This window comes from Chionomys nivalis, chromosome 2, assembly GCF_950005125.1.
Source record: "Chionomys nivalis chromosome 2, mChiNiv1.1, whole genome shotgun sequence".
Classification (NCBI taxonomy): Eukaryota; Metazoa; Chordata; class Mammalia; order Rodentia; family Cricetidae; genus Chionomys; species Chionomys nivalis.
This window is the reverse complement of record NC_080087.1, coordinates 35,551,177-35,576,698: the sequence shown is the minus strand read 5'-3', so window position 1 is coordinate 35,576,698 and position 25,522 is coordinate 35,551,177. Positions and strand designations below refer to the sequence as shown.

Sequence of the window (25,522 nt, the reverse complement as noted above, 5' to 3'; positions counted from 1 at the left end):
TGTTTAGAGTTCAAAGACAACGTAGCTGGAGCAAATTTCCAGCCAGAATATTTAGGCAGCGGTTCTCAAAACAGACCCTTAGGGCGTTTCCTAAGGGCCTTGTAGAAGGAACTCTAAGTCAGAATCTCCTCCTACTCCTCCTTCCCACCTCCTCCTCTTCTTCTTCTTACTTCTCCTCCTCTTCTTCTTCTTCCTTCTCTTCCTCTTCCTCCTCCTTCCCCCCTCCTCCTACTCCCCCTCCTCTTCCTCCTTCTCCCCTTCCCCCTCCTCCTCTCCTCCTCCTTCTCTTCTTCTTCTTCTTCTTCTTCTTCTTCTTCTTCTTCTTCTTCTTCTTCTTCTTCTTCTTCTTCTTCTTCTTCTTCTTCTTCTTCTTCTTCTTCTTCTTCTTCTTCTTCATTTGAATTTCTGTATGTGGACCAGGCTGTCCTCAAACTCATAGAAATACCCCTGCCTCTGCCTCCTGGATGCTGGGATTAAAGGTGTGTGCCCACACTCAGCTCAAATCAATATTTTCTTAGTATATCAGAAAGATATTCATTGTCCTTTTGCCAAGGTGGTTCTGGGTGACAGTGTCTTAGTGCTATGGAGTGGAAAACCCATTGATGCCATGGTGGAAGTCAAGGCAATGGGACCATTTAGACGAGCGGTCTTCGACCCCTCATTTAAACAAGATCAGTAGCAGTAGCAGCAGCAGCAAAAACAACCCCCTCTCATCCCAAACAGCTCAATTTAAAAAGAATGTCCTAGATGAAGCAATGAAGGTTTTTATTACACAGATTTTATTTTTATTTACTTTGTTTTTTTTTTTTTTCCAAGACAGAATTCTCTGTTTAACAGCTGTCCTGGAACTATCTTTGTAGCCCAGGCTGGCCTCAAACTCAGAGATCCTCCTGCCTCTGCCTCTGAAGTGCAGGGATTAAAGGTGTGCACCACCATGCCCTGCTACACAGATTTTATTAAATCTCAGACTTTGCCATCTTTAATTTCTCCGAATGACAGAATTGAAAGTGGGAACTTAACATATCAGTCACAGATGGAAGTACAGTAGGTTTTCTGGAGGAAGTGAGACCCTGCAGTTACAATCGAACTAAATGGCTTCCTCATCTTTGGTGATTACAGTCATTTGCCACCACACCAGGCTTTTTTATGTGGATTTTGGATACCAAACTCAGGTCTTCTATGGCAAGCACTTTGCTTACTGAGCTTTCTCTCCAGCCTTTATAGATTTCAAAATGCATCTCCGTGTAGTACATCATCTGGTCCAGTCTGCCTTCACCCCCTGTTGGAGACGGAAAAGTCACGTCTAAGAAAAGGTTGCAGTTGAGAAATCACCTAAGATCACAAAACTGATAATTCTGTGAATCTCACCTCTGTGGTTTTGGCGAAAAGTTTTAGAGACAGAAGGAATTAAATTTAAACTAGTATTGTTATTAGCTGACTGAGTAAGAAAAGTATGTTTCCTGAATATCAGCTTCCACAGTTATGGAGATAAAACTACATTGGAGGGCTGTTTAGACAATCAGACAATATATACAAGGCGGCACATTGTATTCTCTGGGTGTCTATTTTTCTTGTTGTTAGCAGTGTGACCGTGTGCTCTTGTGACATATCAGTCTCCTTCCTTGGAATTTGTAAGCAATGAAGTGTCACAGGCCCCAGAGGGCCGTAATCGGCAGGTTAAAATTTGGAGTGTCCCAAGGCCCAACAACGTAGATTCCTCTACCTGGGGATTCTAATCAGCTGTGCCGTTGACATCATGATTTAATTACACAGAACGAGATAAAAAGCTAGGTGCTCCTCTGTGGCCTCGACAGTAGTGGCTTGTGGTTGCTCTGGTGCAATTGCCCAGGACATGGGTGGAACACTGTGATAATGGACTTGTCCCTTCAAGGCACAGTTTCCATCACGGGGAACTAACTACCTGTGCTCTTGCTTGTTGCTCTTATTTTAATTGCCTTCCTTACCCTGCACTGGCTTGCCCCCTAATTGCTGTTTATTTCTCCAAGCACAGCCAAGTTTCTGCTATGGCCATCATCAGTCAGATAGCAGATATTTTTCTGAGTCCACCCCCTTTCTATCCAAATACCGTACTTATTTCTCTTACAGCGGGCCATCAGTAGAGCTCTCCAGGTAAATTTCCATTGCTGTGTTACCTAGACAGATACCTTGTCACAAAGCCAAGCAGAGGGATCTCTTACCAGTGCTCTTCAGGTGATGTTGAATTAGATGAAAGGTTCTTGGTACAGGGTTTATTCCAAGATATGGCATTGTCCAAAATCAGTGGCTTTTGATAAAGTACCACCCAGCATCATAGACATTTAAATTTCAGGGATTTTAGGAAATGTTAATGAAATATGTTCGGGCAGGCAGGTGTGGAGCACTGTGGACAGATTCTCAATCTCAGCACCTTTTTGGTTACCCAGAGAAATGAATTACAAAACCATTTGAGAAGTATTTATTTAAATCCCTCCTTCAGTTAGTTCAAAGGAAGGGGATGGGAAGAACTCCAGCAGGCACAAGTGTGTATATATTTGTCTCCTTTGGAAACAGAAAGAAAAATCACTATTGATTTTTCTGGAATGGTTCAAGCAAAAGTGATAGTGATCATGGAGAGTACAAACTAAGAGTTACTTGTGTGGTCTCTGGCCAGGAGACTTTCAGTTTAAGGGCATGGATTAAGTGAACTATTTGCTTAGAAATTTTGTGCTTCTGAGACCTCCTTGTTAGAGTTATTTCTTATTACCCAAGTACCAGCAAATTTTATCAGCCAAGGACTTGTGCTGGACACTTTTATCCATTTGTAGCAGCAGTACCAACAGCCAGGGACATTCTCGTGTTACTATTTACGAGTTAACATCCGACAAGCATTCAGAAGACCCTAACACACAGTAAGTGCCATGTGTTTACTAAGTGCATATACACCTTTGTTGGCTTTATCAGTTGTCACAACTCAATCATGTTCTTCATTTGACACAACACCGTGAAGTAAGCTTCAGCAAACATCTTGACTGACAGAGTCTGACCTCCCATCCTGACTTCCATTGGTTTGTCTTTTCTCTTTGGGATCTTTGTCAATTAGAGTCAAAACCAAGATGGAGGTCCCAAATGTTTCAACTCTGCTCACACAACCTTCCATTACACTCATCTATTTGTCTATCTATCTATCTATCTATCTATCTATCTATCTATCTATCTATCTATCTATCTATCTAATATCTGTATATATGTATATGCAGTGAACATGTGTGTGCAGATACATATTGAGGTCAGAGATCAATCTTGAATGTCAATCTTCAGGAACCAGTCACCGTTTTAAAAACTGGTTTTACGGACTTGCTGAACATAATGGACAATGAGGACTACTGAGAACTCAAGAACAATGGCAATGGGTTTTTGATCCTACTGCATGTACTGGCTTTGTGGGAGCCTAGGCAGTTTGGATGCTCACCTTACTAGACCTGGATGGAGCTGGGTGGTCCTTGGACTTCCCACAGGGCAGGGAACCCTGATTGCTCTTAGGGCTGACGAGGGAGGGGAACTTGATGGGGGAGGGGGAGGGAAATAGGAGGTGGTGGCAGGGAGAAGGCAGAAATCTTTAATAAATAAATAAATAAATTATAAAAAAAGAAGAAAAAAAAGTAAAAAAAAATAAATAAAAACTGGTTTTAGTAAGCTTGCTTTACTTGGTTTTCTTCTATGTTTGCATTCCTTCGTGGGTGCCATGGCACACATGTGGAGGTCAGAGGACAACTTCCCAGAGTCTATTCTCTCCTTCCTCCACGTGGGTTCCAGGGACAGAATGTAGGTCATCAGTCTGAGCAGCAGACACCTCTCCTGCTGAGCTGTCTTGCTGGCTCACATTTTGTTTTGCTTTTTGAGACAGGGTCTCTCACTGGAACCCAAGAACCCTTGCCCATCCCTACTCCTCAGCCCTGGTATTACAAGCACAGGTTATTGGAGACTGAGCTCAGCACCTCCTGTGGCATGACACTTTCCACAGCTTGGTCATATTCTCTCTCCCAGAAGTGCTTTTCCCATCTTCTTTCCTCTCCTCAGGCAACACCAGGCTCCCTGGGATCTACCTCAGTGTAACCTCTCATATGAGACATCCCTTTGCTCTTCTTTGGCCTATCACCCATGTCCCTTAACCGCTAAGTCATGTGGATGCCTCTGGCTTAGCGGTTAGAGTACTGACTTTGAAGCCAGACGACTGGGGTGTTGATCTTACCTCTTCCAGTAACTGCTGTGTGTTCTGGGCAAGACCCCAACTTTCCTGCATCTTTGTTTCTTCAACCCCTATAAAGAAGGATAACGGTTGCCACCTTTATGTCTGATAAACCGCAGATGCTGAGTTTGTGTTTGTTGTTCCTGGGATGGCTCATGTATTTATTCACTGAGAATTTAGAGCTCCTTGGGCGAGCACTACTGCGCAACAGTCTCAGCTCTCATCCTGCCCAAGCACCCGAAAGATGTTCTCTTTGTTCTTTTCGTCTGCACCCAGGGGCCTGGATGGCTGTCCAAGAATCACAGAAGGGAGATCAAGTGGGAGCTGTGGGAAGTGGTGCTCAGGAGCTGCACGCAGAGTGGAGAGTGGAGAGCAGGAGAATTGAGGTCCTGCTATCAGGAGGCTTCACTTAGGAAGCAACAGACTGGAGAAAATGTTCCCAGGGAGGCTGTAGTATGGGCAGAGACCCTGGGAGAGTAAGGAGCATGTGCCTGTCCCAGCCCTGGTCTGTCTGCTGTGCAGAACTCTTGTTTGCTTTCTGCCCCGTGTGTGTGTGTGTGAGGGCCAGTTCCTGGCAAGCCCTTGCAGTCCATCCTTGGGTTTGGGTTTCTCAGAGTGACTGGAAAGTACTGAAGTATTTTTTTCTGAGGGTTGTTTTTTTTTTTTTTTTTTTTTTGATCTTAGCAACAAGATAAGGTCCAATTTACGTTTTTAAAAGACCATTTTAGTGTTAATAGTGGAGACAGATTGAAGAGTGGATGTAGAAAGAGCACACTGTCCTATTTCCATTTTTTGATTACTTTGTAACTTTTTTTCTCCCACAGGATATGTGCAATTATTTAACATTCTAATGAATTAACATTAAATACAATAGAAAATCATTACCTGAGCCAGAGTTCCAACATGCAGCTCTAACATGTTCATGCAGCCTTGAGATTTACAGATATATAGGGTATTTCTGTCATCTTAAAATTTTCTATTGGACAGTGAGTGATGTCATAATGGTTTTGTTTGTTTTTATAATGTGGAGATCAAACCTAGGGCTGTGTACACGTTCAGCAAATACCCTGCCAACTGAGCTACAGCTCCAAAATTCATTTTTTAAACCCTTTAAAGTTTTTCAAGTCATCGTCATCATCAAAGCACAGAGCTCTTGTTAAAGAACATTTACTAAAGGAACAAAACAAATTGAAAGGGTTAAGCACGAATGCTCTTATTAATGCAAGTTTGAGATTCTTTACCGACATGAATGTATATAATTAGATTGACTAAAGTCATAATGAACACGTTAAAAGTTGTTATGGCTGGAAAACTGTTGTCCCTTCCTAATTATAAACCCACATATACATTACCTGCTTCTAAATTCTGTCTTCAAGTTGCCAGTGTAGTTGTGATGGAACAACTCCTGGGCCTTTTTCAAGGTTAAAGGCTGCTTGATCTCCCTTTTATACTGTTTCCAGTAAGAAGAAAAATATAAGTGAAATTGATCAGACTTTGTTTCTATTAAGTCTTTTAAATTATTAATTAAATTTGTCTTTTGGCAGTTTCATCCATGTATATAATGCATTCTGGTTGTTCTTTCTGCCCCCCTTACCTCCCTCCCACCTCCACCAATCAACCCACACTTCTCCTTATAAATCTCTTTTTCACACTCATGGCCTCTTGTCTTTTGTTGTGAATACCGAGTTTAACCAGAGGGTCTGTGTGACCATGGGTCTGGAACTGTCCACTGGAACTTGGCGGGCACACATTGGAGACAGTGATGACTCCTCTTCATGAATCTTCTGGTTGTCAGTAAACAGAAGCAGAGTGGGGTAGGGTCTCGTGTGCCTCTCGTCACCGCTACTGTAGCCTACAACCCCATCTTGTTTCCTCTTCTCACCTTCCTCCAGTCTCCTGCCAATATTTTCCAATGACTTATTCTGTCTTGAGTCCAGGAGGCTGAGTAATGGGATCAGGCAAGGTCATTTCTCTGAGACCCCAGTGTACGAAGAAGCCGCGTTACAGCCTTGATATTCTTGGGAAACAGAACTGGAGACAGACTTAAAGGTCTATACCAGTGTGCTTGGGTTTCATCAGGGTTTGCTCTTGGGTCAGAACCCTGGAAAGGAAAGTAAGTATACAGGACCACATAGAGGATGGAGGTGCATTGTGGTGCTCCATGGAGGGCACAGAACTGTGCAGAGGATGAAGGTGAACTGTGATGTGGTGCGCCATGGAGGGTATAGGACTGTGCAGAGGGTGAAGGACAGCTGAGATGCTCTATGGAGGGCATAGGACTGTGCGGAGGGTGAAGGAGAGCTGAGATGCTCCATGGAAGGCATAGGACTGTGCAGAGGATGAAGGTGACCTCAGATTCTCTATGGATGGCCAGCAAAAGCCATATTCAGTGGAGACTTTGCTATGCCATATGCTGTCTTAAATTAAGGTAACCCTTTGGAGTGATTTAAACACTTTGGATTAGCTGCCTCAGGAAAAGAGTATGACCACGTGGCTTTCCTCCGCCAAGGAAATCCCCATAGGAGACCACACCCAACAGCTGGGGTAGAATGCCTTCACCCCTGGAGGGTTCGACTGGAGTGTCCATTGCTGGCCAGATCTTGTTTTTATTACAAACCTTCATCTTGTTTTTATTACATAACAATACCATAGATTGTTTATCAATTTTCATGTTCCAACCTGTGGATTCCCATAAAATTAAAGTATGTAGCTATTTTAAGATATGTATTAATAAGGAAAATGATTACAAAGTCCTAGTACATGCAAAAAGATAAATCAAAACTGCATGTAGAGTCATTTCTTAGCTCTCTATATACAGTAGAATATAAATAAATTTAAAAAAACTAAAATAGATCAAAGGTTTTCAGAAAAAAGGGAATTTTGTAACAGAGTACAAGTTTTGCCTATTTTTCCATTTCTAATAAATAGCCTACTTTATAACCATTTTAGATTAACAGAAAAGTTGTAAAGCTAGTACAAAGAGATCCCACGCCCTTTCCTGTGACTGACAGAGACAAGCTTGTATTAAATGAAGTGCCAGTTGCCAAAATTCTCGTCTCTTGTCTTCATTCTTCTAGGACTGGGTCCAGGATGACGCACTGCACTGAATAGCCCTGCCCCAACTTCCCTTAACTCAACATCTCAGACTTTCCTTGCTTTTGATGACTTTGACAGTTTGGAGAGGATTGTCATGTTCTGCGGAATGTTGCTCATTTACGATTTGTCTGATATTTTCCTCGTGCTTAGACTTTGATGATGCAGTTTTAGGAGGCACGCTGAAGGGGGAAAGCGCTGTTCCAAACATTATATAGAGGAGCGTGTTTTTAATGTGACTTTAATTGATGATACTCACTTGGTCGCCTGGCTGAAGTCCTTTTTGGTTTTCTGGAAAAACAGTCTTTCTGTTGTTGCTGTTGTCTCTTCCCATATTATTTCCTTGGAAGGAAGTGGTATGTTACTTTCTGCCTTCCAAGTGCTGCGGTGAAAAGGGTTTGCCACCATACCCGGTCATATTTCGTTGATGATGGAATGTCTTTATGAATTATTTGGATATCTTCTATTCTCTCTCTTTCTCTCTCTCCTTTCTCTCTCTTAGTCAGGGTGACTATTGCCTTGAGGGAACACCACAACCAAAAGCAACTCAGAGAAGAAAGGCTTTACTTGATTTACATATCTTGAATCACAGTCCATTGAGGGAAGCCAAAGCAGGAACTGAAACTGGGCAGGATCCTGGAGGCAGGAGCTGATGCAGAGGCCACAGAAGAATGCTGCTTCCTGGCTTGCTTAGCCTGCTTTCTTAGAGAACCAAGGACCAGCAGCCTAGGGATGGCATCACCTACCCCAATACTCGCTAACCTAAGACACTGCTCTACAGGCTTGCCTTCAGTCCAGTTGTATGGAGGCATTTTCTCAACTGAGGTTCGTTCTTCTCAGAGGACTTGTGTCAGCCGGGCGATGGTGGCGCACGCCTTTAATCCCAGCACTCGGGAGGCAGAGTCAGGCGGATCTCTGTGAGTTCGAGGCCAGCCTGGTCTACAGAGCTAGTTCCAGGACAGGCTCCAAAGCCAAAGAGAAACCCTGTCTCGAAAAACCAAGAAAAAAAAAAAAAAAAAAAAAAGTACAGGACTTGTGTCAAGTTAACATAAAACTAGCCAGCACTGTGCATTTATCTCTTCTCAGCATGTGGTAAACAGCTCTGCAGACTCCAAATTCTTCCACCATGTTTGGTGGGTGGGGGAGATCCAGAAAAGGGTTAGCCAGGCAGATGTATTTCTGATCTCTGCTGCAGGAGTCAGATAAAACCAATGTTACAGTGTCCAGACATAGTGGACCTAGGGGTTGACTGGGTGTATCCTCTTTCCTCTTTCTTGAAGTGTTAGAGTCTCCCAGTGCGGCTGCTGTTAGGAGAGGAACTGCTTTATCCTGCAGAAGAATTTACATGGGGGATGGAGGCTGGCTTGCTTGCTTGCTCCCTCCGTCCCTCCGTCCCTCCCTTCCTTCCTTCCTTTCTACCTTCCTTACTTTCTTTTTGGTTTTTGGAGACAGGGTTTCTCTGTGTATCTTTGGCTGCCCTGGAACTCAGTTTGTAGATGAGGCTGGCCTTGAACTCACAGAGAGCTGCCTGTTTCTGCTTCCCGAATGGAGTGCTAGGATTGAAGGCATATGTCACCACCCTTGGTGTGTGTGTGTGTGTGGGGGGGGCTTTAATGGCATTGTAACCATGATTCAAAATGGTTAGCTGGTATTTCACATCATGAGAATTTAACTTGATGTCTTTATTCCCACTTACATTGGATGAAAACAAGCATCTTTCCCCTCCGTTCTCACACCACAACAATCAACACAGAACGCTTCTGTGGCTCCACAGCTGTGAGAGGTGACGACTTCTCTGGTCTTGCAAGCGTGCCAGGCCTTCTGCAGCTGCAGATGTCCAGCTGAGCTTCCTCTCATTCTCGGTGTGTCTAACTTTGTCTACCTGGAGATGGCATCAGATTTGCAGCATGGGGGCCTAAGTCTCCAAAGTTACCTCCCCTTCCAGTTTGTGCTTGTTGTAAGCCTCCACTTGTTTCCGCCCTGTAACTCTGGCTGTGAGTTAAGCCACTCCCAATCTCCTGCTCTTCCAATGATTTGCTTCTAGGACTCACATATCTCAAAAAACACAGTTTTGGATGTTATAAAGAATACGGCAAAAGGATGTGTATGAACGGACATGCGAGGAGAGGGGTGTGAGAAGGGGGTGAGGACTCCATGCACTCTGTGCTGCTCTCACCAGAAACTTCTGTGTCTTCAGCTGTCTGGAAGCTCAAGCTCCCTGGACTTTTATTTTTTTATTTTTTTTTATTTTTAGAGATGTTTTTAATGGAGACTTCAATTCATGTATGATTGAAGTATGGATAGCTATGCTGAACTCTGACAGAAAGGGAAGCATCTACACTGAATGTGGACACCCAGCAAGGTGTGCAGGTCTTGTTGGTCCTCCCTTCTTGGTAGGAATGAAAATTTTCTCCTCTGGGTAGGAATGAAGGAGAGTCTTATCATCTACTATCAGGCAAGGGTAGATCATATGATTTCTTTATGGCTAATTACCAGACAGAAAGATTAGTGTTTCAGTGACCTGCTCTGGGGAAGAGACATTTTAGTTTCTAAGGTCTTGTAAGGCAGGAATAATGAACAAAGGCCGAAATACGTAAGGATATAAATACACTTAATATCACACGTTTTCCATTAATACACTTAATATCACACGTTTTCCATTGTTGGCAGGTTTTTGCTGCTATCACAATGCTCCAATAAATGTCTTTATGTACATATCTTTATGTGTTTATCTTAGTGGTTCTATGAGGAAATTAACAGGACTGGAATCACAGGGGTAAAAGTTGTCCCATTTTGAATTTTGATTCAATTAAATGATTCTGGAAGGAATTTAAGCACTTGTGAAGACAGTATGAAAATGCCTACTGCTCATCTTTGCTGACAATTGTGTTACAAATCTTTTTGGCACTTGTAAATCTCATTGATTTATAGTTTTTGACTTTAAAAAGTTGCATCTCTTTGTTTGCATATATATATGGGATGGGGGACAATTTCTGGGAGTCGGTTCTCCTCCTACCATGTGGGTGTGAGGCGTCAAACTGAAGTTCTCAGGCTTGGAGGCAAACTCCTTTCCCACCAAGTCATCTCACTGGTCCACATTTTGACTTTAAAGGAAAGTGATTGCTTTCCATTTTCTGGGTTTTGTTGTTTTGCTCGTAAAGCTGTATACTGCCCTGCCACCCCAAACTCTTTGGCCATCTTTCATCCTAGCAATTTCATCTTATATCTTCGAAAACTATGAAATCTTTATCTTTATTTTTAATGTTTGTGCATGTTAGCATGTACATGCAGTTCCTGTGGAGGTCAGAGAAAGGCGTTGGATCTCCTGGAGCTGAAGTTACAGGCAGTTACGAGCTGCCCGTGTGGGACCATCTACTGCTGTCCACTGAATGCAGACACCCAACAAGGCTTGCGTGCTACAGAACTCCCGGCCTCTTTGAGAGCAGCCCTCCCTTCAGGGTAGGAATGAAGGGGTGGTCTCTTATCGTCTACTCTCAGGCAAGAGTGAGTCACATGATTTCCCTGTGAACTTAGGTCCAGGCCAGGCGCTTCAGTCACCGAGCCATCTCCTTAGCCTCTCGTTTTCTTTTTTTACGTGTTTTCTCCATCTACCGTTTTGGTGTTTCTAGGGCATTCCTTCTGCCGGGCACTTCTTTTCAAGATCATTGTGTTGAAACATGCTGCATTTATTTATTTATTTATTTGTTTGTTTGTTTATTTATGTGTAGGGTACACTGTCATGCTGTAGCTTGCGCGTGGAAGCCAGAGCACACCTTGTGAGAGTCAGTGCTCTCCATCTACTATGTGGGTCCTGAGAATTGAATTTAGGTTACTTAGCTCGGTGCCTTTACCTGCTGAGCCATCTTACCAGCCCGAGACCCCCCCCCCCATCTCTCTCTCTTTTGTAAGTGGGTTACTTTTATTCAGAAGCACAAATAAATGATCTATTGAAGACAAAAGGCAGTCAAACAATCAGAGCAAGAACAAACACACTGGTGATATTTAATGATCGCTCCTGGGCAACCACTCCTTGTGGGTTTAAACTGGAGTTCTCCTGTGGGAGGCTACAGCCCTGGCGTGACTTCTAGCCCTTTGAAGATTGGTCCTACTTTGCTTTTGAGGGGGTTTGTGTGCCTCGGACATGCCGTTGTGAAGCTTGTGCCTGGAGCTTCAGCGAAGGCATACAAGTCATGGTGGGAGGTTGACATCAAACACGAGCAGAGCCATTACTTTACGCTATCAGATGGGCATTTCTTCTTTGACCTTTAACTTCAGAGAGAATTAATTGGTCTGTGGCAGCACACCGTGAGCTACTGGAGGAGTTCTTTGCTCGCTGTGGCAGAAGCTGTAGATACCATTTATTCTTTTCTTGGAGGATGCTTGGTACCAATTAAACACGAATGAGTGAGCACGGGAGGAGAGCGCTACCCTAGATAAATCGGTTCTCTGCAGATCTCCCCGATAGGTCTCACATTGGAAGGACATGGCAAAGGTGAGTTCCTGACCTTTCTCTTCCATGCCAGGGGCTGGTACTTGAGGCCTCATAGTTTATTCCAGTGGCCCGTGCTCAAAGAATCTTCTTTACAAGATGTAAGAGATTAAGTTGTCGATTCAGAGACAGCCCTGCATTTATTTTACCAGGGGAGGGATGCCAGAGGGTAAGCCTTGCTCAGGATCATTATGTCCTAAATATAGTTCATGGTTTAGTTCAGATTGGAGATTTGAAGTTAGCAGTGCCCGTTGTGATGCCTCACCATTCTGAGCTGTGTTAACTGAGGTTGGCTGTTATTTGCAGAATTGCCTTATAATTTAATTTGTGTTATGTCTTTATTTTGTTTAGACAAGGCTTTACATTTGATATTTTATTTTAACCCATCCTTCTCAACCCCTTTAAAATTCTAATTTGCCACTCCTCTGGTTTCCGAGAGGAAGCTTTGAATCTTTTCTCTAAGGGATTATTTACCATAATAGTTCCTCAAAAAGCAGAGACGTAATGGAGTAGGTGTTGACTTAAGTATTCAAAATACCAAAAACCTCTTTTGATTCTTCATTTTAGTTTATAGAGGGATCTGGTAGGCTCCTCTGCCTGAGAGGCTAGTCCAGCCATCTCTGGGCTGTGTTTAGTCAGTCTGGAGTGCCCTGGATTTTCTGTTGTCAGATTTCCATTATCTTTCAGGCCTTGTTTCCCCATCTTCACTTGTGAGGTGTTGTCTCAGCAAAGTTAAAGATATTCACTACTATTTTTCTTTCCTCTTTGGAAAAATTTCAAGAACAATTTAAAGTATTTCTGCTTGAGAATTCTTCTATGCTTTAATAGCAAAAATTTTCCATCTCCTTTCTCATCTCATTTGTTCCTTTGAAAAGGTATGTGGCTTTTTATTTGTTTATTTATTTTAATACAGGAGCTAGAAAGGGTGTCACCCAAATCCACTTCGTTTAATGTTTGTGATAGTATGATATATTGATCTACCTGGTTCTCTCAGCACCACAGATGTTCCCAGTGGGGTCTCTGATGTACTTTTAGCCCCAGGCTGCCTGGGAATTTCTTCTGCATTATATTCAGGACTTGGTTCTCTCATAGACAGAGAAAATGAAATCTAGCAAAAGCCAGAATGCGTGTGAGACTCTGAAACATTCTCAGGCCTCTTGGCTGGTGGTTTCCTAGAGGTCGTCATAATGTAAGCTAGAGCCACGCCTTGGTTTTGGTCCCTGGTCTATAGCTAACACCATGAAGGGCTTGGGGAGTGCTGACTAAGCAAATTGGCTCTGAGTAGTCTTTTCTTCAGCTGCTGTCTCTGTTGCTAGACAAATATGTGCTTTTCAGTATCGGTGTTGGATGGGGATGCCTGCCATGTGTGAGGTGTGCCTGTGAGGTGTGCCTGTTCAGGTGTGCATACCCTTCACCCATTTCCAGTTAACCTGAGTACCTTTACCACGGTAGTTGGGGGCATTAACGTGTAAGTCAAATGCCCCTCAACACCTGCCTAGCTAGACTTGGGGACTTCAGAAGGAGATTAGAATATATATATATATATATATATATATATATATATATATATATGCTTTGGACTTCACAGTACATAGACGCTCTTCAACAAAATGTTAAGTTAGAGTCTGTCTTTGTATGTCCCATAGAAGTTGGGTTTGCTTCAGTATGCTTGCTCTCCACAGTGGAGAAAGTCCCCAGAAAACTAACATGCTTCTGAGGCCTGAGTTCTCACAGAGTTGTGGTTTGTTTTGTTCCATTTTTTAGTTTCTCTCTCCGGAAAGCATGCAGCTTGGCCAAAAGTTAGAGGTCTGGTTGTCAATGCGGTCTCTTAATCCATCTTCATAAAATATCAGCATTTTTTTCAGCTATCACATTGGGATTCTAAATACAGCAGTAGGCTGTTTCCTGAATGCTTTTATTTGTATTTATTGTTGGTATTCTTTATAAAAATCAGGCATAAAGACACTTAACAAATGGACCAACAGGGTCAAGAGTCAAATGAAGAAAAAGTGGGGGATTTCTACTTCTTTCCCAAAATTATGTTTCAGTTCAATTACTGCTTGCCAAAATAACAAGGTTTATTTGTTGAAGGATTAATATATGCAAGGCGCCTTGTTAGATGTGGAAAGTACAGAAATAAATAAATACGTCTATAGCACCCTGAAGCTCACAGTCAGTCAGAGACAGGTAAATAAACTAACTCATGTCTGTGGTCTGGGCTGCTGTAACCTAAGAGGAGACACTGGTTCAGAGGAGCAAAGAGCAGCTCGCTTCCAAAGGAAGCAGCCAAGCCAAGATCTAGTTTACAGTGTGGAGTCATACCATAGCCTGTCAACAAAAGTTTTTTCTAGAAGCTTCTAGAACAGTCCATCTATGCTTCTTCTTCTTCTTCTTCTTCTTCTTCTTCTTCTTCTTCTTCTTCTTCTTCTTCTTCTTCTTCTTCTTCTTCTTCTTCTTCTTCTTTTTTGTTTTGGTTTTTTGAGACAGGGTTTCTCTGTGGTTTTGGAGCCTGTCCTGGAACTAGCTCTTGTAGACCAGGCTGGTCTCGAACTCACAGAGATCCACCTGCTCCGCCTATGCTACTTCTACAGTTAAAGACTTCAAGATCGCTCCACATTCATTGATGTTTCTTTTATAACCCCTGTGCCTGCCCCACTCATTGCTGGGTTTTGGTCTTGCCACTTTTGCAATTAATTCCATGATCCTTGGCAAATTACTCACTTCTCTGTAGTTCAGTTTCCTTAAACTGGTGTAATCATTATAATTGCTTTGTGAATGCTCTTGTGAGGATTAAGTGACTTAATACAAAACTCTAGAAAATATAGAATGTGCTGTAGAAGTATCAGCTATTATTGTGGCTATTTTTTTCAGATTCCTTGTTCCCTGTTATACCTGCAAGGGGCTGCCGAAAGCACTGTAGCATGTGCTGTGATTTTATTGGTTCTTGCAAATTCATGGTTTTCTCATTAATGTAAGACTTATTCCAGAGATGTTTTCATAGGTCATATGCCCTGAGATTAAGGATTTCATTACAATGTCTTCTGTTTGTTTAGTTTTTGTGCTTTTCCTCTAGACCTAATTTCATCACACACAGCAGACAGTTGAACATTTGTTTACTGACAGAGAAGGAAATGACTTTTTCCCTGCAAGCATCATTGTGTAGCCTTTTGTCATCTCTCCTTTTGGATTCTCCCGACTGCTGCCAGTATCTCAGCATCTTTTACGTTTTTCTCCTGTTGCTCTTGTCAAATTCTGTTGCCTTCATTTATTTTAATTTCCATGGCCTCACATTTTGTTTCTTCATAGGTTCAGTGTTGCTTCCATGGCCTCTCTGGCTATGAGTGCAGGGAATGCATACAAGGGGATGTTTACATTTCGGTGAATACTCGATAAAGCAAGGGTACCCCAAATTAACACTAATTTGGAGCTGGCAAGATGGCACAGTGGGTACAAGTCCTTCTGCCTCACTTAATGATGGGAGGTCGGTCCTCAGGACCCAAATGTGGAAGCTGAGGACTGATCCCCTTGTGCACACATGTGCATATGCATGCACCCATGCACACACACCACTAAATAATAGATAAATGTAATATAAAATTAATTATAGTGTGTTTGAAGGAATCTGTGAGAAAAATGAGGTTTGGAAAATGTCCATGTCTTTTGTCTCACTTAATGTCAAGGAAAAACGTCATGATTTAGTTAAAGACCCTGACCAAACAAGAGGGAAACTAAAAAATAAATATCTTAACACAGAAGCAAAGCATTTCAACAACTGTGCTTTTGCTTCATGTGCCTCAGCTTTTCAGGATAATACTGTTTTTTTCTATAATTCTCAAGAAAATATCAAACTATAAAAGTGTCTCAATTTGCCGGGTGGTGGTGGTGCACGACTTTAATCCCAGCACTTGGGAGTCAGAGGCAGAAGGAATTCTGTGAGTTCCAGGTCAGCCTGGTCTACAGGAGCAGCATTGTTACACAGAGAAATCCTGTCTCAAAAAACTATACCAAATCAAACCGAATCGAACCAAACCAAACCAAACCAACCAACCAACCAAACAAACAGAAGTGTCCGAATTGTTTCAGAGTTAAATAAATTTTGGTAAGGGGTTGAAAGAGGTGGCTGAATCGTTAGAATTCACGTTTTTCTTGCAGAGGACTTGGCTTCAGTTCCCAACACCCACCCGGTTCCTCACAACCACCTGAACCTCCAGTTCTGGGGGTCTAGTATTCACTTCTGGCCTCAGTGGGCGCCAGACATGCATGTGATGCACATGTATACATGCAGGTGATAGATTTCATACACATAATAAAAATTCCAAATAAATGCTTGGTGGACTTTGACATCACATTAAACTACTTTGTGAAGGAAAACCAAACTGAGTCAGAATTTACAGGGAATGTCCCAGGGAAGTTAACTAGTAAAATTATTTCAACTAGGTATGTATAATAGAGTAATAGATGCTGAAAATTTCTTCCTCCCTCCCTCCTCTCCTCTCTCCCTCCTTTTTTCCCTCCTTCCCTATCTTTATTTGCAGCAATAAGGATATATGAAGGATTTTGTTGTTGTTGTTGTTATATTTATGCTTTGATTCTGTGCTACATGTTATCTTGTTATAAAATATAAATACATGCAACTTATTTTTTTCCAGTGAAGAAGTAATTATGAAAACAGAAGCACGTGCCTTCTGCTAATTAACAAGAGGACAGGGAACTGCATGTACCACGGTCCCCCCTTACATAGTTAAAGGGCACAATTTAAATGCTTGCTCACTATCAACTCTTTCCATCCTGTTCTTTCCCTTCCATTTCTCCCACACAAATACCCATGTCTACTTGATCCTATTTAGCCATTCCACCCACACTTTAACTCCCTAGTTTGCTTTTCTGCTTTGTTGATTCCTCTTTTCTTGTTCTCAGGCTGTGACAAGCGTTCATTCAGGCTTCCCACCCCCTTCCTAAATTCTCATGCCATTTAGGTCCATTTGCAAGCTAGATAGGTCAAGCTGGGTTGCCAGAGCCTGCGGAGCTCTGCCTTTTTGTCCCTGATGACTTAGTCTTCATCATCTCTGCCTTTGCTGCCACCCTTCCCATGGTGTGGTCCTTCCGTGACAGTAGAGTCTTGCCGTGACTTCCCCACTCCCAATGGTGCTCCTTGCTTGACCAAGAATAGAACTGCCTCCACCTTTCTATAGTTCAGGCTCTTGTGCATGTGCGAATATTTTCCCTTTGCTTTATTTTGCTCAGTCTTCTGCCATGTCTGTTTCTGAGACTAACTCCTCAAGATGCTCCGGAGTAGAGGAAAAAAAAAATGCCTTTTAAAAACCAGTTTCTGTGTTTTGTTTGTTGAGTTCAAACAGTTTTGAAGTAACTGTGCTCAGATAATTGTTGCCTGTCTGACACTGTGTGTAGGTTAGGCTGCTTTTCCTGGTTCTCCGAGAAGTACAATCTCACTTGCCACAGTTTAATTAAATAACAGCAGCTTCTCAATAACGTGGTTAGAATTTTAGGTATATTAACCACGAGTAATTGCATGAGATACAAACTTTGTAGCTTGCTCAGCAGTGCATAAATTGCTGTGTAACTAGCAGGTGCATATCACCAGTAGCCGGTCCTATCGTGGATTTCAGAGTCTGTCAGTGCTTGGTTGACAGGCATCTCTCAGGCAGCTCATGCACAGACAGCAACGTGTATTCGTCCTGCTACCCTGAAGATCAGGGCTATGCCTGCACGACATTTTATAACAGTGGATAACTGAAGAGGCAGCTGATGGACAAAAGAGTGAAAGTGAAATGCCCAAATGAGCAGAAAAGTGGTAATGCTGGCGTTGGAATTCAAACAAATTGTGAGTGGAGTTTTGGAAGACACGGCATCCTATGGGAGTATTGCCATTAGTGGGGTTTAGTGGATGAAGACAGGAAGCCAGAGGAATCGAGTGAAGGCTGCTTTGTGGATGCGTGCGAGGAGAGTGTCTGTGGCAATAAGAATGGGGAAGCGACAGTAAACTCAGAGTGCAAAGGTTGCAATAGGACGGCAACCTGAACTTCCAAAAAATGACCCTTCACAGCAAAGAAAAGACCTGTATTTTGTATTGTAAGTTATTCCATAGGTGAGCGGAAAATACATCCATAGGTACTGTTCAAACTGTTCTAGACAGATCCTACAAAACAAGCTTCAATTTCCTATTGATTGTGAAATATAGATTAGTTCTACTGGCTTCACCTCTATTTATATGCATATTTCATAGTGAAAGAAATTTTGATGTTTTGAATAGATATGTGTAATTGTCTTTCTGTTGAATCACATGCTTCTGTGTCTGTGTCCCAGAGAATTCTATTAGTTCCCATTTCTGATACTTCATCGTATCCATTTGTCCTTAGTTACTTGCCATTCATATCATCATCTGGTAATTTCCAATCTTTATGGGCATGCTGATAGTTTCCCTTTGTACAAAATGTATACAAGACCCCCAGTGGATATCTGAACCTGAGGGTAGTCCTGGTCGCTTTCTCTTGCATATGTGTGTGTGTATATTTCTCTGTCCTTGATCTATCTACCTATTGAAGTCTAATTTAAAAAGTAGACACTTACATCAAAATGGATAAAATAACACAGTCATAACAATATAAGTCATAAAAGTTATGTGATCGCTCTCAAAATACCTACTTGTACTCTACTCCTCTTTCCTGCGGTGAGATGCAGTGAGGTGAATGGTAGAGGCATTGGGTCACAGTGTGAGGCTGCTGTCAAGGGTTCCTTGAATGCTAGTGCTACAGTACTATGTCAGGGAGTCTGAGAGGCCATGACTTCTCTTACAGCTGACAGGTAGAGTATTCTTCATAGGGACATGCAAAGATGATGCATGTCCGGGATGAGAGAGCACAATGCCACATTCCATAATTACTAAGAACGGTGTACAGTTTAAAAATTATGAGTTCTTATTTCTGCCATTTTCTGCTTACTGTTTTCTGATGATGAACAACTATGGATAAGTCAAATTGGAAAGCAAAGGCATAGATGCAGGGAGACTACTGTGTGTATACTTAGGCATATTTGGTTTGATAAACCCCGACTTTAGTGCTGCTGTGTTTCAAACCTCACCTTTGCCTTTTTCTTTGCAGTAAGATAGACTGCTCTCTTCTTTCAGTGCCTGTATACTTCCTCTTAAGTGTCTGTAGTCTCTAGGTAGGTATGTCAGAAGCACAAGTTGTGTGTAAATGTAATGGGGAACCTCCTTCAGCCAATGGCCTTTGAGAGGCTGGACCAGGTTGGGTGTGGCCTTGGGTACCAAAAAGGTAAAGGTCGACCAGCTCTTCCCCACACCTCCTCACTTTCACACCTAGATGCTGGATTCCATTCCTGTTACCCATTGTGATTTGTAAGTCCCCATTAATAAAGAACCCCTTATTCTACCCTATTCGGAGCTAGTGTGGGATTACTTTATTTGCATTCCCCTTCATTTGATGTGTTCCCCTTCATGAATGTTTAGTATTTTGTGTAGAGACTGGCTCATGGCATTACTTGGCATACTTGAAAACATGAGTCGATAGAGACTTTACGTTCACCATCCTGCCTCATTCTTCATTCCACCTTTTATCTTGGCTCTCATCCAGCAACACTACACCTCTGTGTGCACCTCCATCCAGGATCTGTCGCCTTTTGGATTTGCTGTGGTGTCTTGTTTTAGTTCAAATATGCTGCTAGTCCTTCATCTAGCACTTTGATTGTGCCTTCCTCCCTTGGAGTTTTGCCTGATGCTGTCTTTCTGGACATTTCCCTGCTCTAACTCTCTTCCTTTCCTTCAACATTGATTATCAGGATCATCATTTCGCAACCCAGCCAAAGGCTTTCCCCGTGAACCTCCTCCGGTCCCTCCCATTCCGATCACCCCAACCTTTCTCCTTCAGTAAACAACTGCAGAACCTCGCATAAGGCTCACAGAACCTCCAAAAGATGAGCCATTGGTCTTCACCACATATGCAAGCTCCCAGAGGTAGCTTTCATTCTTTTCTATGGTACAAAGCACTTTTGCACACAGTCCTTCCTCAGTGAATGTTTTACTAAAATGCCTGTAAGATGACATTCCAGGGTGCGTTGAATGAATTTTCTCCCTTTGTATTAGCCAAGTGTTTTCCTTCTTACATCAATTTTGGATGATTTAGAAATCTGTTGGCATTTATCACACTCTCAGAATAGTACATAAACCACTAGTGTATGGTTTGAAATGTTCAGAAAATGAACCCGTCTCTGTGACCAGTTGCCACCTCTGGAAATACCTGTACTAGCAAAGTCAGAATCACTAAAAAGAATGAAATTATGGGGAAATGGAAGGACTTGGAAAGGATTTGATAGTTTTTTCTCTCCTTACAGGTTTTGTCAGTATGTGTGCTAACAACGATTCTTGGTTGTATATTTGGATTGAAACCAAGCTGTTCTAAAGAAGGTAATTAATACTGTGGGGGTATGGTGTGTCTGTATGCCGGGTGCTTGTGTGTGAGTGTGGGGGGGTGCGTGCACACACATCTTTGTATATCTGTGTGTGTGTGTGTACACTTACATCTTAGTGTATACATACATGTGTGTATACACGTGTTTGTGTATTCAAGCATTACAGTGTGATTGAGACAGCTGTCATCTCCGTGTCCTGTGTATACTATACGGATATTGAGAATTTGATGATGGATTTGATGTTGGTTTAACCATTTTTCCTGAAGTCCTATATTATTATAGCCTTAAAAAGTTTTTTGGTTAAAACATTTTATATTAAAATGTATACTAAGGCCTGTGACCAAAACAACCACCCCCCCTCCACAAAACAACACCACCAAAAAACCAAAACCGCGAAGACCTGAGCAGAGGCTTCTGTACAGTGCCTGTGATCTCTCTCTAGCTTTCCAAGGAATGACTGGGATCACGTGCCCCAAGCCCCAAGGAGTTGATTGCTAAAGCAACTCTGGAGGTTACTAGGAGACCAGTTAGCATCCCTAGGTAACCATACTCACAGAAGATTTTATATGTTTCTACCATTGCTAGTTTCAAAGTAGAAATGAAATCATCCACTTTAGTTGTGTTTCCTGGTGTCAAGGTCAGCATCAAAAAAATCCCCATGTAGACAGACCCACAGGCAACTTCAGTGGTCATTCTTTTGATTCTATAGTGTCTCCTTCTATACCCCACGTGGTTTCTTTGGCGATTCAGTTTTCAAAATTGAATACATTTGTGTCCTGTTCAACTACCATGCTATTATAATATTACTCTTCTCAAATGTTTAGTGATTGCTTGAAATACACCAATCTTACCGGTCTAGCTAGAGCAAATATACTCAAGCTTAATACAAGTGAAAACCTAGGCTTCCATGTTCACCTATGTAGCCTTGCATGAAATGAAGTCGTTCCACCTCACATCAAAGAAATTGAAAAAAACAATAGCAATTTTAACCTGTGCTCAAGGTAGTGGGTTCTGTCTTAGCAGTTGCCAGATACCTATGAAGTAACAGCTGTTACTGTGCTGGCCCCTCCTTTCCTGACAGTGCCAGGAAAGCTCCCTCCTCACTCTAGGACTCAGTGTTTCTCTTTGTAAAATTGCCTGGTTTCCAAGCGACAGAAATGAGTTACTCTCCGTGGGGGCGTCTTGACTCGGGTGCCTTAGCTGGTGTATGCTTTGGAATTTTGTGATTGGCAGCCGCTAACTTATGCATAATTTTCAGTGAAAAGCTGCAAAGGTCGCTGCTATGAGAGGACGTTCAGCAACTGTCGCTGTGACAGCGCCTGTGTCAGCCTTGGGAACTGCTGTCTGGATTACCAGGAAACCTGTGTGGACCCAAGTGAGTAGGGCAAGGCGGGAAAAAGGAGGGTCACAGGCACCAGGGAAAGACCACAGGAGAGCTATGCATCTTCCAGGTCTGTTATTTGACTAACTCAGTGTTCTTTTTCTTTTTTAGACATAAATTTTATCTGTCTCTCTCATTTCTCTCTCTCTCTCTTCCTCTCTCTCTCTCTCTCTCTCTCTCTCTCTCTCTCTCTCTCTCTCTCCCCTCCCTCCCTCTCCCCATCCATCCATCATGTATTTTTTGAGATAAGGTCTTACTATGTAGTCCTGGCTGACCTGGAGCTGCTTTGTAAACCAGGCTGCCCTTGAACTCACAGAGATCCACCTACCTTCTCTTTATGAGTACAGTGCTCAAAGTCATGCTCCCCCATGCCCAGATTCATGGTTTTTTTTGTTTTGTTTTTCTAATTTTTAATTACATACTTTCTATTGCAGACTTTCCATTTCAACACTTAAGGGGAAATCTTCATTTAATTCATCTTTGTTAAATGTTTTATGGATAACGAAATTGTGTCTGTTTTTCATGGATGCTAAAGCCTTTGTGATTCAATTTACATTTAAACTAAGTCCTTAAAGGATACTTTAAAATATATGAATATTTTCATTAGGGGCCTATTAAAGAAAGAAATCTTGGATATTCACTGACCATATTAAAACCATTCAAAACAGGAAAATTTGAGATAAGATAGAGATCAAATTACACACACACACACACGTATTGAATGGCTGTAGACTTTGAAAATTACTTTGAAGGATGCCAACAGTACTATAATGCTTTGTAATGAGTCTTTCTCTGTAACACCAGCTACCAAATAATGACATGGAGACTTGCTCTATACTCTATAGCCCTGGGTGGCCTCCAACTTGGCATTCACCTTCTGTGGGAAGTACTGGTTAGATTATAGCTGTTTATTGCCATGCATGGTTTTAGATTAAACTTTGAGAACCCTGACAATCACTACTGGGGCCAGCCAAGGTTTTCTTATATTTGTGCAGTAATGATAAAATCTAGGGCTTCTAGTGAAATAATAATGGCAGCGTTTGCCAGCGTTAGTTCAGAGTGGCTAAGTGGAGGCAGAATCTTGGGACTTAGTTATGAACTATGTCCTTGGCCCTCAGCCTGTCGTCCTGACAATTGGTGATGATTCTATGGATGTGTTGAATTTGAACTGCAAGTGTATTTATTCCTTTGGTGTTGGTTTCTAGTGCACATATGGACTTGCAACAAATTCAGGTGCGGTGAGAAGAGATTGTCCAGGTTCGTGTGTTCTTGTTCAGATGACTGCGAGGCTCAAAATGACTGCTGCATCAACTACAGCTCTGTGTGCAAAGGTCAGGCTTCCCCATGCTGGCCTCTCCAGGAGCCTGGCATCTTCCAGGGTCTTATGGGGGCTTTTGATTGGCACTGTCTTTTATACTAGCAGCCGTATTTCTTTTCAATACAGTATCAGTTGTATTGATGGGCCAGTTATATTTGCTGAAAAGGACTTTTAAAAACTATTATTCCAGAATGGTTCAAATGTATATATGGATTAAGAATGTATATTTGTCATCTGGTTTAATGACAGTTACTGTCTATACATGGTTGACTTTTTTTTTACCTGCAGCCATTTTACTTTTCATTCCTGCCACCCTCCACATGCCATTTAGATAGTACCTTTGTACTTAATACTGTACTTGTGTAAGGATCCTCTTCCAGATCTGGCTGAACTTTATGTCCCAAGTTTCCTTGTAATAAGGGAGCAGAGTCTGGTGCAAAACTGATTTGATGAGATCACGTGTATTTAGGGTGGAATGGCTTTAGACACTGAAAATGACTTTGAAGGATGCTGACAGTGCTATAATGTTTTGCAACGAGTCTTTCTCTGTACCACCAGCTCCCAAATAATGACGTGGAGACTTATTCTTAATTATGAAAGCATGGTCTTAGCTTAGGCTTGTCCCACTAGCTTTTAAAACTTTAACGCATCTATTTTGATCTACATTCTCTTGTGTGGCTCATTACCTCATGTCTCCATACTGCTCATGCTGTTTTCTCCATGTCCGACTGGTGACTCCGCCTTCTTCTTCCCAGAGTCCTCTCTGTCTCCAGAAGTCCCACCCATACCTCCTGCCTAGCTATTGGCCTTTCCGCTTTTTGTTACACCAATCACAGAAATACGTTTTCACACAGCGTCCAAATATCTTGAATAATGGTTTGTTCAAGAATTCTAAGGTTTCTTGAAATTTTTTTAACAGAACCTGACTCTAAATGCGAGGGAACAAAGACACCAAAGTCCCAATTTTGTAGCGTGACTGGGACAGGTTATAAATTCTGCCTGAAAATATTAACATTTAGAAAAGGAAAAGAACATCTCAGTTCTCACAAAAATGACTTAGTTGTCCCTGTATCTAAATGGAGACAAGTTGAAGAACCCGTAAGCATGCTCCAGTCCTCTGATACTAAGTCCCTTTATATTAAAGAGCATAGCATTTGCACAGAATCTGTCCATATCATCACCCATATCTTAAATGCTGTCTAATCACATACAGTGCCAATCGAATGCAAGTGCTATATAAACAGTTGTTATATATGGCACTGTTTAGGAAATAAACTATTAATGTTCAATTCAGATGCAATTCAAAGATATTTTTAACCTGCAGTTGTTTGGATCCATGGGTGCAGAATATTTGGAGACAGAGGGACGAATAGTATATTTTAATCTTAAGGTTATGCATTTTGGTTTCTCCCTGGTGAGAACTGTTATTTGGAAACAGAATAACACTCTGTATTCATAACACTACTGCCTATACCTCATGATGTCTGTCTTGCTTTGGGGATTCTATGTTGCTGTGTCTGATAAACATTTCGTTCCTGCCATTATCAAGTGTGCTCACTAATTTTTATTATTTTATTTTTTTGAAAATGTTCCAGAGAAGAAAAGTTGGGTAGAAGAAGCATGTGAAAACATCGATACTCCGCAGTGTCCAGCAGAGTAAGATCATGTTCTCAGACATACATATTTTCCCTTTTTTAGAAGGGCCTTGTTTTCTTTCTAAATTAAGATTAAAATAGCAATAAATCATTGGCTGATAAAACATTAGCTTTCCCCAGACCTTGTATTTGCTAATAGTTCTGCAGAGGACTGTGGTTTGACCTGACTCTGGAAGCTGGTAGAAAGACACATACCTTGACTGCTAATGGTGTAGTGTTTGGAAGCTTTCAATGCAAACATCTTGGCTTTTTTTGTGGGGATTTTCATGTTGAACTTGTAGCAAATTGCAGTTTTTTAATTTTGTTTTTAAAAATTGCATACATTTTGAATAAATAACACATCTATGAGAGGAAGTTCCATGAGTTTTATAATTCATCTGTGTTCTTTTTGAACTATTTATGTTAAGAAATACATTTTTTTGCCAATACAAAATAATGCCTTCTAAACTTTAAAACACATTAAACCTATATTTTTGCTTATTTTGCTCATGTATGTAATTTATTTTATCATACAACTTTTTTAGTTTGAAACAGTAGTAATGACAATAAAAGCTAAACCTAATCTAAGTAATTCCTCATCACAAGTATTTTTTTTAAAGGGGAAACTCCTCTCTAAGTTGTTTGTTTTTGTTTTCTTAATGTACTAAAATTTAGACTCGCTGATACTTCTCTTTCTAGACATTGATCATTGTTTGCAAATGTAATTTAAGCCCTTTAGTGGAAAACACAACTCCTGCCATAGTTTAGAGCTGTGGGGATTTTCATGTCAGTGTATTTACCTGGTGGTCTACTAACCCGCTTTTATGATGTTTATCTTGTTGATTGACATAACTGTGGCCTTTGGCTGACACGATAAACAGTTACCTGCAATCACTCTCCCAGGAGAGCTATGCTTTCAGGCGTAGTTACTGGATGC

General features: G+C 41.7%; 1 protein-coding gene across 1 annotated transcript in view; it reads left to right on the top strand.

Annotated features, from left to right (window-relative positions):
• Positions 1-25,522, top strand: part of Enpp1 (ectonucleotide pyrophosphatase/phosphodiesterase 1) — a 63,142-nt gene that overhangs the window by 7,271 nt on the left and 30,349 nt on the right. The window contains exons 2-5 of the mRNA XM_057756119.1: positions 20,175-20,247; positions 21,511-21,627; positions 22,839-22,964; positions 24,547-24,607. Of these exons, the coding sequence (XP_057612102.1) occupies positions 20,175-20,247; positions 21,511-21,627; positions 22,839-22,964; positions 24,547-24,607 (377 nt within the window). The remainder of the gene's footprint in view (positions 1-20,174; positions 20,248-21,510; positions 21,628-22,838; positions 22,965-24,546; positions 24,608-25,522) is intronic.